The following is a 14537-nucleotide window of genomic DNA, read 5'->3' as shown; positions in this document are numbered from 1 at the left end:
GGCACTGCGCAAACAGACACTGAATCTTACAAATGTCTTTCTATATAGTGGGTGGCAGGCTGACAATACAACTCATCTACAAGATGGGTTCTGATGGAAAGTGGCAGACATGAAATTGTAACTGTTTCTCTCACCCTGATTCCACAAGACTGCTGACTGTTTCCAGCATTTTGTTGTATTTATTTCAGATTTTAGGATCTGCAGTATACTTCCTTCATGATATTAGGTCAAATGATCAAGTTCTTTATAAAAAGAGACCAATTTTAAGAAGGTTCAGCAAAATGGCTCATTATTACCACAATGATTCGGCTCTTTATTCAGGTACAACAACAATGTAAAGTTCAATTGGTACAACACTAATGACTTTGACAGAATCATTGCTTCGAGCAGTATTGAATCACCACGGTCTCCCCAAATTCTTACTGCCATAATAATGGAATTTTACCTTGGAAAGAAGTGTTACTAAAAATGTTTGCTTGAAGTAAATAAATAAATAAATATTAAATGATCACAACATTATGCTTTCAATGCATGCGTGGATGATATAAGTTCACATGAAAACTGACTCATTAGCAGGTTTGGCATAACAACTGATTCCTGGAGAAAGCAATAATGTTTTTCTTTTGGAAAAATGTTTAGACTTGATTAGGATTGAGATCTATCACATGATAGATAATACACGCAACTGAAGCTGTCTCCACCCGAAGGTTAATGATAAATTCAAATACTTGATCATATTTTTCAATAATAGAATTATGTTTAAATCCATGATGACTCCATGCTCATGTCCAATGCCACCAAAGCACAGCTTGCATCTGAAAAGCTGACTTGAAGTGAAATCAATGAAAAGTCCATCTGTCCTTGCTTGTTTCTCCCTCAATATCTATGATGGCACCCATTTGTTATCAGTGTTGTACAGGAAAGACTGTTTTCCACTTTTCTTCGGTGCATAGGAGGCTGTGAAAAGCAGAACAGATAAGCATTACTACCTGATAGCATTTGGGAGTGTTTCAATTAGTATTTAAATTAAGATTTGTTGATAATTATTTCTAGCCTGGCAGATACCATATAGAATGACTTAGAAAATACACTTGCTGCAATAATTACAACTTCGAAGCACTAAAGATCCATTTAAAAGAAGAGCCCAGACTAACTTTACTAATTACATTTTTCAAGGATTGACAATTCTGGATTTCAGGGAAAGAGAGAGAGAAAATATAAGAACTTGCTTCTCCACTTTTTAATCTCCTCTCTTTCTGAGAAGTAATAATAATCCTTGGCTCTTTAGCTGAATTAGTAATTCATTTACATAAATTGGCAAGTTTTGTCTACGTAAATAAATTAGTGTGAAATTCCCATTTGCTCTCTGCTTAGATTTAGCTCACTGGATGGCACAAGCACTCATGGGTTTAGCAGGCAATTTGATCCAATGGAGCTGTGGTGACCTGCCTCTTCTACCCTGTTGAATTTGTTTTACTGATGATGAATACAATTCACAGTTTTAGTCTGTGCTTTCTTCATCTTATCTCAACAGAAGGGAATCTTGTGGTACACTAGGTAGTGCTAGAAAAATTGAAAGTCTCACTGTAGGTCTTGATGGCCATCAAAGTGTATTTTATCAACTATCAATGTCCTTAATATAAGCATATTAAATCTTTGCAAGAAGTTTATAGTAGGCAGTAACAGTGCGAGAATTTCCAGGCCACGTTTGATGCAGAGTAGTGTCTCTGAAGCTATAGCATCTGATGATGGGCTGGCAACCTATTACATGAAAAACTACCAATTGAAAAAGACATATGCTTTGGCTGTCTTGTGTCACGAGATGTGGGAAAGCCTCTGACAAGGTTTTGTTTTGGCTGTCAGATATGGTACATACGATCAAACACAACTCTTCTCCATCTCACCATTGTCTTGAAAAGGCTTGACTTTAGTCTACTCACATACTCTTACCACAGCCAAACTTTGAAAATAACCAACTGCCTCATAATCCATGAGAAAGAACAGTTTTATTTATCAAAATAATTTGATAAGGAATCTGAAATATTCATAATTAGGCTGGTTTTAATGTGTCTTGCAAGGGTATTTGACCCCGACTTGGTGACATCTACTGAACAGAAACTTCAAATGGAAGGAAGTCCATGACCATGATGATGAAAAAGTCAATGCCCTATGATTAAGGAAATTACTTCATATTTTGGAGTTAAATAAAGAAATCAAAAATACATTTATAAGGAATTGCAGTATTAAAACATGGAGAGGTCGAACTATTAGCTGCATTATGGCTATTTCGCAATATGAATCAATTTTGCACTGCTAAGGGTATGATCAGCACTAAAGGTAGGAAAACTGAAATGTTAGCATGTGTAGTTGCTCAGGTGTTTGTGAGCATTAGCCTGAAAAATATTTGTGGTCCCTTACAAACGTATTTCAGGACCCTACACTAAATGAACTGGCATCATACAGAATGAGCTAGCAAAACTAGAGGCCAACATCTATCAGCTTTTGTTTAAATGCTCCAGACGTCTTTGTGGATGTACAGCATTTTTGAGGACTGATGCTTGGTCCTCTCCCATTCTCCTATCATTCCTCTACCAGGACCTACCTCAAGTTTGCTGCTGAGAAAATACCTTGCCTGAAATTGAAAACTTTATAACGAGCAAGGTACTACTGGAGACATGATGAGTGGCAAAAGCTCACCAAGTGACTACAATGAAACCTGATGATCAATCTCAAGTTAGCTTCTGTATGCAGGCCCTGATCACACCATCACTTCCATTACGTGGTCAATTTCTTTACCTTTATTTTCCATCATAGCTCTTAAAGGATATTAGATGTTAGATATTACACTTATGCATTAAATGTGCAGTCTTTCAATGTGCACAGAGAACACCTTCCAAATACAGAAATAAGTTGACCTTCCAAAGGAGATTTGGACTAAACAGCTGTCTAGTTTAACATGGTACAGCACAATGATATGTACTTTGCACTTTAATAATGCCTTGCAATAAGACAACGACTGCTACAATCCCCAAGAACTGTGACACCTGAAACCTCCAACCTGCACTCCTGTCCATGTGGATGAGGAAGTGTTGCTGGATAATGGCTGGAGTTAAACGTTAGAGTGACAAGCTGGGTCAGCTCATTTCTCAGTTCCTTGACTATGGCCTCAACAAAGTAATGCTATGGCCCCAGATAGTTATTTTAGGCACAAATTTTGTTTTATATAAAGCCAACTTTTATAGTATTTCAATGCCCATCCTAACTCTTCTGCCTCATTCCCTTCCTCAACACATTTTACAAGCTGGGCGTAAAAATCACAAACATTTCATCATTTCTGTTATTGGTGTTACGTTTGCTCCATCTATACAGGATTAATTCCTCTTGTTCTGGTCTGATATTTCTCTCTGTTTCTCTAGCATTTTTCCTTTTTGCTGCCTTACAGTCATAGAGATGTACAGCATGGAAACAGACCCATCGGTCCAACCTGTCCATGCCGACCAGATATCCCAACCTAATCTAGTCCCACCGGCCAGCACCCGGCCCATATCCCTCCAAACCCTTCCTATTCATATACCCATCCAAATGCCTCTTAAACGTTGCAACTGTACCAGCCTCCACCACTTCCTCTGGCAGCTCATTCCATACATGTACCACACTCTGCATGAAAAGGTTGCCCCTTAGGTCTCTTTTGTATCTTTCCCCTCTGACCCTAATCCTATGCCCTCTAGTTCTGGACTCCCCGACCCCAGGAAAAAGACTTTGCCTATTTATCCTATCCATGCCCCTCATAATTTTGTAAACCTCTATAAGGTCACCCCTCAGCCTCCGACACTCCAGGGAAAACAGCCCCAGCCTGTTCAGCCTCTCCCTGTAGCTCAAATCCTCCAACCCTGGCAACATCCTTGTAAATCTTTTCTGAACCCTTTCAAGTTTCTCAACATCTTTCCGATAGGAAGGAGACCAGAATTGCAAGCAATATTCCAACAGTGGCCTAACCAACGTCCTGTACAGCCGCAACATGACCTCCCAACTCCTGTACTCAATACTCTGACCAATAAAGGAAAGCATACAAAATGCCTTCTTCACTATCCTATCTACTTGCGACTCCACTTTCAAGGAGCTATGAACCTACACTCCAAGGTCTCTTTGTTCAGCAACACTCCCTACGACCTTACCATTAAGTGTATAAGTCCTGCTAAGATTTGCTTTCCCAAAATACAGCACCTCGCATTTATCTGAATTAAACTGCCTTCTTTTACTCTTTGCAATTTTAGAGTTACTTACGTAATCCTGTCTGAATTGGCCTGCATTACATATTCAGCAAGAATATACCAGTATGAGTCAACCCAGTATGAGTTTTGAAGGTAAGCTCATTTCTGTATTTGGAAGGTGTTCTCTGTACACATTGAAAGACTGAATATTTAATGCATAAGCGTAATATCCAACATCTATTATCCTTTAAGAACTGTGTCGGAAAATAAAGGTAAAGAAATTGGCCACATAAAGGAAGTGATTATTTATTAAGGCAAAACTTCTTTCAGTCTTTTGCCAAAGCTAATTTCTGAATATCTGGCAGTCATTCCAAACACTGAATGGTGGAAAAGAACTAATGGATAAATGGCAATTCAAGGAAAATTAAGCTGCTAATCCACGATCACCAGGCCCATTCGACACAGCTATCCTCCACCCTCACCCTCCACCTCCACTCACCAAATTCACTGACAAAGGGTAGAAAAATTAAATGTTTACCCAGATTACAAATACAAAACAGGAAGTTTTAAACAAGAACCAAATACTTCTTTCAACATAGCTGGCTTATTTTTGCTAAAACCTGGCAACATATAAGGGAAATGGCAGTGTGAATGTCTATTTTAGCAAGAACAATGGGAATGCACTTATTTGCATCTTGTCTGGTGTTTGTAAATTGACTTGTCAACAGTTACAACAACTTGTGAGGTTAAAAATCACACAAAACCAGGTTATAGTCCAACAGGTTTATTTGGAAGCAGTAGCTTTCGGAGTCCTGCTCCTTCATCGGGTGATTGTGGAGCATAAGATAATAAAACACAGAATTTGAAGCAAAAGTTTACAGTGTGATGTAACTGAAATTATATACTGAAAAAGACCTGGATTGCTTGTTAAATCTCTCATCTTTTAGAATGACCATGTTGGTTTCAGTTCTTTCATACGTAAATCGCAGAACTTGTTAAAGTTACATTCTCAAGTGAACTTTAACAATTGGTGTCATGTCTTTGAAGGTGTGAGGTGCCCTGTGTGAGACTGTCTGTGCTACAATGTCAAGATTGATTCTAATCTAAAAATGGATTTACAGAATCTTATGTGGATTCATACAGTTTTTGAGCAAAATAAAATGTAATTCTGCAAGTACAAATTCACCCCATAAACTGGTGTGTGTGTGCGAGTGTGTGTGGGTGCAGGGGGTGTTATAAGTGTTTGTGAGAGAGTATGTGTAGATCTGTGAGTGTGAGTGTAAAGGGGTATAAGTCTGTAAGAGGGTGCATGTGTGCGTATGAATGTGGGAGTGTGTGTGTGAGCGTATGAGAGAGAGGTTGTATATGAGAGAGGGTCTGCATGAGTGTATGGGTCTGTAGGAGTGTATGTATACCTGTGGCAGTGTGTATATAGGAGTGTCTGTGTGTGTGCGTGCGTGTGCGCGTGCAGTGTGGTATGAGTATCTGTGAGAGAGTGTGTGTGTGAGTGTAAAGGGTATAAGTCTGTGTGTGTGTGTGTGTCTAGGAGTGTGTGTGTGTCCATCTGACTGTGTGTGTGTCGTGCAGTGGGGTCACTTGTAGTGTGGCATGAACCCAAGGTCCCAGTTGAGGCCATCCCCATGGGTACCGAACTTGCCTATCAGTCTCTGCTCGGCCACTTTGTGATGTTGCCTGTCCCGAAGTCCTTGGAGGATGGTCATCCGAAGGTGCAAGGTCAAATGCCCCGGCCCGCTGAAGTGTTCTCCAACTGGGTGGGAACACTCCTGTTTGGTGTTTGTTGTGTGGTGTCCATTCATCTGCTGCCGTAGCCCTCTGCTCGGTCTTGCCAATGTACCATGCCTCAGGGTATCCTTGCCTGTAGTGTATGAGATAGATAACATTGGCTGAGTTGCACGAGTACCTGCCACGTACATGGTGGTATCCGTGTCCACAATCTGAGACATCTTGCAGCGTCTACCATGACAACGTTGTATTGTGTTGTCCTGAAAGCTGGGCAGTTTGCTACAAACACTGATCTGTTTAAGGTTTGGGGGTTGTTTAAAGGCGAGACATGGAGGCATGGGGAAGGTCTTAGCGAGGTGCTAATCCTCATTGATCATGTGTTGCAGGTCACGAAGAACATGGCGTAGGTTGTCGGCTCCTGGGATGTACTGGACAGCGAAGGGTACTCTGTCGGTTGCAGATTGTGTCTGGCTCCTGAGGAGATCATTATGCTTTTCTTCTGTAGCATGTTGGAACTGGTGGTCGATGAGTTGAGCATCATACCCTGTTCTTTTGAGGGCATCCTTGAGTATTTCCAGGGGGCCCATTACATTCCTCCTCATCTGAACAGACCCTTTGTATGCATAGAGCTTGTCCAAAGGGGATGGCTGTTTTAATATGTTTTGGGTGGAAGCTGGGGAAGTGTAGCATCGTGAGGTTATCTGTGGGTTTGCAGTAGAGTGAGGTGCTGAGGTACCATCGTTGATAGAGATGCACGTGTCCAAGAATGAGACAGATAGTAGAGAGTAGTCCATGGTGAGTTTGATGGTGGGATGAAACTCATTGATATCACTGTGCAGACAATGTTGCCTATCTCATACGCTGCAGGCAAGGATGCCCTGAGGCTTGGTACATTGGCAAGACTCAACAGAGACTATGGCAACGGATGAATGAACATCGCACAACAATCAATAGACAGGAGTGTTCCCTCCCAGTCAAGAGAACACTTCAACGGTCCGGGACATTCGACCTTGGACCTTCAGGTGACCATCTTCCAAGGCAGACTTCAGGACAGACAGCAGTGAAAAGTGGCCAAGCAAAAGCTGATAGCCAAGTTCAGTACCCGTGGGGATGGCCTCAACCTTTGTGTCGTGCAGTGGGGTCATGTCACACTACAGGTGACCCCACTGCACTACACAAAGACACACACAAACACACTCAGACAGACAGACACACACACAGCCACTTCTACACACACTACTACAGACACACACAAACTCCAACAGACCCATATACTCATGCAGACCCTCTCTCATACACAAGCTCTCTCTCATATGCTCACGTATACACTCCCATACTCATACGCACACACGCACCCTCTCACAGACTTATACCCCCTTACACTCACACTCATACACATACTCTCTCACAAACACTTGTAACACCCCACCACTCCACACACACTCACATGCACACATACACATCTAAGTTTATGGGGTGAATTTGTACTTGCAGAATTACATTTTATTTTGCTCAAAAACTGCATGAATCCATGTAAGATTCTGTAAAATCTTTCTGAAAAAGAGTCTCATTTTTTAAGATGAGAATCAACCTGAACATTGTGGCACAGACAGTCTCACACCTTCATTGCATTATCTGGGCCGACGTGACACCAATTGTTAAAGTTCACTTGAGAATGTAACTTTAACAAGTTTTGCAATTTACATATGAAAGGTCATTCTAAAAGATGAGAGACTTAACAAACAAACCAGGTCTTTTTCAATATATAATTCTAGTTACATCACACTGTAAACTTTTACGGTAAATTCTGTGTCTTATGATCTTATACTCCACAACCACCTGATGAAGGAGCGTTGCTCCGAAAGCTAGTGCTTCCAAATAAACCTGTTGGACTATAACCTGGTGTTGTGTGATTTTTAACTTTGTACACCCCAGTCCAACACCGGCATCTCTAAATCATAACATATTGTGAAACAGCCGAATTGAAATGTAATGCACGTTTTGGATATTTTGCAGTCAATGTGGAAAAAACATGTTCTTATCCTTAAAAGCTATGTGGTTGTAATAACAACGTTTGTAAAATACCTTTACTTTTCTCAAAAAAAGATCCGTCTTCACACAGCTCTCAAAGCCTTACAAGTGTGCCAATGTTCTTAAAGTGTAGTGTTTACATGTGTTTCACAGGTTTAAAAGGTTACTCAATGAAAGGCTCCTCTGACAGCACTTTCTAAACTCACAACCCTCTATCATCTTGTAGGACACAGGCAGCAAAGGCATGGAATGACTACGACTTGCAAATTCCCCTCCAAGTCTCACAGAATCCTGTCCTGGAACCATGAAACCACTATTACTGAGCTAAAATCCTGGAACTTACACCCCAACACCACTGTGGGTGACCATACAGTCCAAGGACTGTAATTGTTGAAGACTGTAGGGGCAATTAGGTGTGAACAAAAAATGTCAGCATGACCAACAACACCCACATTCCAGGAACAGACTTTAAAATAAGATTCATCTGTGGTTTTACAGAGAGACAAAACTGTTTTGTAATCATTCTGCAGTTGTATTTGACTTCCTGGGAATTAATAAACAACACTTGCCAAAACCTCAGCCAGCACAGTCAGCCTGATTTATCATTTGTCTTAATGGCATGTAAAACATATATTGTCAATCATTTCCTGTTAGTCAGCAGAAATTTTTCAGAGGTAACTGGAGAGGACCGTATTTGCTTGGGACCATGGAGAGTAGGTACACCACTACGTGACCCAAATGAAACATCTTTCGTCAGAGAGTTTGAAGAGCCAAGGTATCACTCTGCCCATTTATCTGTACAATCTCTGCTGTGTTTAAAAAAAAAAATACTTTCTTAGTTCAGGCAGCTCCATTCATCAGTCTCCATTCCTACACCCCCAGAGGGGTCCAATTAAATTATTATAGAATGGTAAAAACAAGGAGGCCATTCAGTCCACTAAATCTGTGCTAGCTATTCATAAGAATAGCTCAACCTTTCAAGTTGCCTTTTGTTTCTCCCATGATACTGCAATTACTTTTTAATCTTCAGGAACTTATTCAGTTCCCTTTTGAAATTGACAATGGAACCTGTCTCCACCACCACCAACTTCCCCTCCCTCCCTCCCTCCCTCAGTGCGTTTGATTCTTACGCAAAACACCTCAAATCCATATACTCTGGTTCTCAACAGCTCTACCAAAGGGAACAGTTTCTCTCTCACTGCACTGCCGAATATCTTGATAAAATCTCCTCTCAAACCTCTTTTGCTCCTGTTTGGAGGCTGGTATGCATCATCTGACTCAATGTGCTGGCCATCAGTCATTAACTGAGCTCTGCTTGAGTCAGGAGTGGAAAATATTTATTGTATTGTCCATTTATGAGCGGCACGGTGGCACAGTGGTTAGCACTGCTGCCTCACTGTGCCAGAGACCTGGGTTCAATTCCCGCCTCAGGCGATTGTCTGTGTGGAGTTTGCACACTCTCCCTGTGAGAACGTGGGTTTCCTCTGGATTCTCCGGTTTCTTCCCACAGTTCAAAAATGTGCAGGTATATTGCCCGTAGTGTTAGGTGAAGATGTAAAAGTAGGGGAATGGGTTTGGGTGGGTTGCTCTTCGGAGGGTCAGCATGGACTTGTTGGGCCGAAGGGCCTGTTTCCACATTGTAAGTAATCTAATCTAATATAATTTAGGATGGGTTTAGGTCAGGTCTCTTATTGAGCTGACCAATATTCCTAGAATCAGCAGCAAACAATGTAAACAGTAAACAATGCCTGGTGTATTGACAAAGGACTATCGATACTAAAGTAACATCACCTGATGTTAATATGTGCAACCTTCATGGAATGAAGAGATTTTTAAAATGGACAAATATTGATCTTAATTGGCTGTTTTGAGACTACAGAATGAGGCACGCTGAGGGGACCTGTACAGAATACAATAAATTGGCTACAATGTAATTGTCATTTCATCTAAAGACTGTGAAATAAGGCAGCTAAGTCAGTGTCAAGAAATTCACATCTCCTGGTTAATTCACATTTGCACAATAAGTTCACATACTGGGAGATGAAAGATTGCTAAGAGTATTCAGATTCAAAAGACAAAGGAGCTCGATTTGGGAATAAGCAAATGAACAATATTTGAGTAGTTTGTTTGACAGAGTAGAGAGGGAGGAAGAATATGGATTCATAGCAACAGAACTTACAGATGAATCTCTCTCTCAGTATATGAAGTCAGTGACCAGTGTCAAAGCAACTTGGGAAAACAGCCAATCACTGAGAACTTCAGAATTTTATAAATTTTAGTACTGCTGAGGAAATAAGTCAACAGCTAAACAGTTGTGGACTCTGTTTCACTCTCACATCTCAAAGACTCTAAGGACTTAAAGTTGCATCAGCTTTGACCTTCCATTCTATCTTAGTCACTTCTTGTTTTAAACGTATTCACTGTGTTTGTGCCGGTTTCTCTTGGAGTTCACAGGCAATTAAATTCCTCTTCCTTTTGCTCAAGAAAACCTTGGTAATTGGCTTTGTCATTTTCTGGCAAATTATGTTTGAATTGAAGTGTGATAGCAATGTGCCAAAAAGAAAGCAAAAAGTATTTGCCGTGACCGATTGTGCGAGGGTTAAAAAGAAAGATGATTCTTACGTTTCACCTGATTGTAACAAGGATAGTTGTCTCTGACATAATTTCCATATTCTTGTGTGCCTTGCAAACCTTCAAAACCAAAGGCAATCATCCATTTTTACAGTTATAATATTTTGCTTATTCTGTTCCTGATGTCTAACCATCAGAACGCCCTACCTGGCCCAGGAGCATCTTTGTTTTGAGCGTTCCCAGTCCATCGGCTAGTGTTAGATACAAATACAGCATTGGACATATAGTGCTTGGGTGGATCATGAAAATCAACAACGTCATAATAGCCTGGACCAGGAGGAGTCGGGTTTTTGCGTACTGGGAAAGGAGGAGCAGAAATGCACATATAATGTTTCTTCCTAGAAAAGATAAATGACAACAGAACAATATGAGATGTAATGAACATTTTGTTAAAAGACAATAAGTCTATGTCGTAACAACAGCAAATCAGCCCTAATGTTTTGTGTACTATACTGAATATATGTAATTTTATAGTGTTTTAGCTATTTATTCAACCTCAGTTGTGAAATTACTGGAATGCCTTTCACTCAATCAGAGTCAATTTGCCTATCAATCTCCTTCCTTTCCTACTGTAATATAAATTGTTGTGACCGTTTGAATTTGGTATTCTTGTATTTGTTCTGATACTGCAAAATGAAAGGTGCTGGCAACCGGTCTCTTGTTTCAGCAATATATTCAGCCAAGCCTTGAAATGTTCTCCAGAAGATACAAAATTATGATTTGCAAATGCACAATATAATCTTGTGATACATTAATTATATTGTTAATTGTTAGTTGGTCAACAAACTACTTAAATCCTCCACTCCACTGAGTTTCTGGTTTCAACCAAGCTGCTTTAGGAACTTGGTCCAGAGTGTGTTGCTGGAAAAGCACAGCAGGTCACGCAGCATCCAAGGAGCAGGAGAATCGACGTTTCGGGCATAAGCCCTTCATCAGGAAGGCTTTGCTCAAAACATCAATTCTCCTGCTCCTCGGATGCTGACTGACCTGCTGTGCTTTTCCAGCAACACATTCTTGACTCTGATCTCCAGCACCTGCAGTCCTCACTTTTTCCTGCTTTAGAAACTTGTCAAGCACAGCTCCATACCTTGAAAATCCATGAATAGCATGATTTGTTTTGCTGACAGCATGTTGCTTGAGCTGTACATCCACTATATTAAGATGTTTCTCACATGTTTTAAAAGTGCAAAACCTTTCCTTTCACTTTGCACTGTCACATGAAGACCATTTTTGCTAGACCAGTCTAGATTTGTCGTATGGCTGGATGTCAAAGGTAAAAAGATAAGTAAAAGTAGGGCCCATTAGTGGAACCCAAACTGTGAAGATGATCTAGATTAAAAAAGGATAGTTTCTTTTCTCAACATTTTTGTGACTACCCCCCTTTTTCAAGGAGGCATGACTGGGGTTGGAGGGCTGGGAACTATCCTCCATGTAGGGCAGACACCAGAATACCTGGCCTAATGGGTCAGGCGGAAATCGGAGTTGGATCATTCATGGGCATTTATACCTGTCAGCCCCAACTAAACCAGATGGCTTCCCATGAACCACATAAACCATTCATGGGTCTTGTGTTGTATGACACCAATAGGCATAATCCAGACCAACTACCAAGATTGCATTCCGGAAACTTCACAAGTATGTTTCTGTTGTGGGAAAGTCTTTAATCAACTGCTGTCACAAAAGAAAGGGACATTGTCAGCAGCCTGGAATCAGTTGTTCATCCTGGGACTTACAAATTAAAGAATAAAATTGGGAGAAGTACGACATATAGATATCCTGAAGGCAAATGACATCATACACTTTAAAAGCGTGTTCATTTCATTGGACTGAATGTTTGTATTGGTCTTTAAAGTGAAACCATTGATAGAGTCTGCATGCAGTGAACTGATTTCTGAAAGATGCTTAAGACCACAATTTTGGAGATCATTCATCAACAAACAATAAGCCCCATCAATGTAGAACTTTGCTCCAATGGTGTGTGCGCAGTGCTTGTAAGCACCACTTCATGAGAGAGAATTACTCTAAAGTTCGGCTCTGGATTTTTCTTTATGGCATCATTTCCAACTGAGTCAGGCGAGGATGAGAAATTCTGCAGGGAGCCGTTCAGCAGGCTCCATTGCATCTTGCTTACTTTCAGTTAAAGTAATGACAAACTATTGAATATATTTCCCAAATATGGGAGGGCATATTGAAAGGTAAAGGCCTTTTGGCACAGTGAACAGCCTCAGAATCAGAAACGGGGTCAAAGTCAGGATGTCATTAATAAAGCAGGTGTCTTTTGAATGAAACTAAACAGTTTGAGTGTCAAACTGTAAATTCTCAGAGCACACGCAAATAGCAGACAATAAGATCAGGAGAGATTTCTGGTGATCTATGCGATTGAAAGAAAACTGGAGCCTCTAGTGCCAATTTCCAAACTCCTGAATACAACACTGAGGTAAAAATACATGTGGCCACATCAGGTCTTGGAGTTGGCTCAGTTGGCTGGAAGGTTGGTGTGGTTCAGATTGGTGCCAACAGCATAGGTTCAATCACATCCTGGCTGCAATGGATTCGGGGTTTAGCTCCTTGCCTTACCCGTGACGGAGTTTGTGGCACTGTCAGCCAGACCTGCCTTCAAGCAGAGTTGTGATAAGTTCATAATACTGTAATGATGGGAAGATCTGACAATACAACACTGGACAAATGAACACCAGCACGTACCATGTTGCGATGGTAAGCGGCAGGAGATTCAAAATTTAAATGAAAGAATGTAGTTTATCCCTTTCTGATTGGCTGGCTGGGGAATAACTAGCTCCATTTACTGCAGCAAGCAATCAAGGCCTTTACAGCCTCCAAAACACCTTTTCACTTCCACAACTCCTATTTTCTTCTTGTTAAGAAAGTCTTCTGATTTGCTTTTCTCAGGTACCAAGTACACCACTTTGGACACCATCCACTACAGGTCTGCTTCCTCATTGGTCCAAATAGAACAGTACAGCACAGGAACAGGCCCTTCAGCCCACCATATCTGTGCTAACCATGATGTTATTCTAAACTGATCCCATTTGTCTGCACGTGGTCCATTTCCCTCTATGCTCTGCAGTTTTAATGGCTCTTAAACTTTACTCTTAATATCTGCTTCTACCACCTCCCCTGGCAGCACACTCCAGGCACTTATTCACCTCTATGTAAAAAACTTACCTCGCACATCTGCTTTAAAGTTTCCTCCTCTCACATTAAACCAATGCCTCTGAGTATTTGATGTTTCCAGCTGGGAAAGAGGCTCTAACTATCCACCCTAGCCATACTCTTCATAATTTTATAGACTTCATGTTGCTTCTCTGCCTCTGATGCTCTAGTGAAAACCAATCTAAGTTTGTGACCTCTCCTTATAGCCAATACTCTCAAATCCAGGTAACATCCTGGTAAACTTCTTCTGCACCTTCTCCAAAGCTCCACATAAAGTGTAGTGGCCAGAGCTACGCACAGTACGCAAAATGTGGACTGACCAAAGTCTTATCCAATTGAAATATGCAACTTTTATACTCACTTTAGGGCGGCATGGTGGCTCAGTGGTTAGCACTGCTGCCTCACAGCACCAGGGTCCCAGGTTCGATTCCAACCACAGGTGACTGTCTCTGTGGAGTTTGCACATTCTCCCAGTGTCTGTGTGGGTTTCCTCCGGGTGCTCCAGTTTCCTCCCACAGTTCAAAGATATGCAGGTTAAGTGAATTGGCCATGCTAAATTGCCCGTAGTGTTAGGTGTGTTAGTCAGAGGGAAAAGGGGTATGGGTGGTTGCTCTTCAGAGAGTCGGTGTGGACTTGTTGGGCCGAAGGGCCTGTTTCCACACTGTGGGGAATCTAATCAATGACCTGACCGATGAAGGCCAACATGCTGAATGCCTTCTTTACCAGCTTATCAACTTTTGTTGCCACTTT

General features: G+C 41.1%; 1 protein-coding gene across 1 annotated transcript in view; it reads right to left on the bottom strand.

The window, feature by feature from the left end:
* Positions 1 to 284: 284 nt before the first annotated feature.
* Positions 285 to 14537, bottom strand: part of stpg1 (sperm-tail PG-rich repeat containing 1) — a 49249-nt gene continuing 34996 nt past the window's right edge. The window contains exons 8-9 of the mRNA XM_043717678.2: positions 10764 to 10954; positions 285 to 957 (exon numbers count right to left, since the gene is read on the bottom strand). Coding sequence (XP_043573613.2) covers positions 884 to 957; positions 10764 to 10954 — 265 coding nt within the window. The 3' untranslated portion in view covers positions 285 to 883. The remainder of the gene's footprint in view (positions 958 to 10763; positions 10955 to 14537) is intronic.

This window comes from Chiloscyllium plagiosum, unplaced genomic scaffold, assembly GCF_037043375.1.
Source record: "Chiloscyllium plagiosum isolate Xiang-an unplaced genomic scaffold, Cpla_swu_hap1 HiC_scaffold_30, whole genome shotgun sequence".
Taxonomy (NCBI): domain Eukaryota; kingdom Metazoa; phylum Chordata; class Chondrichthyes; order Orectolobiformes; family Hemiscylliidae; genus Chiloscyllium; species Chiloscyllium plagiosum.
Note: the sequence above shows the minus strand (reverse complement) of the source record. Positions and strands in the feature narration are given on the sequence as shown.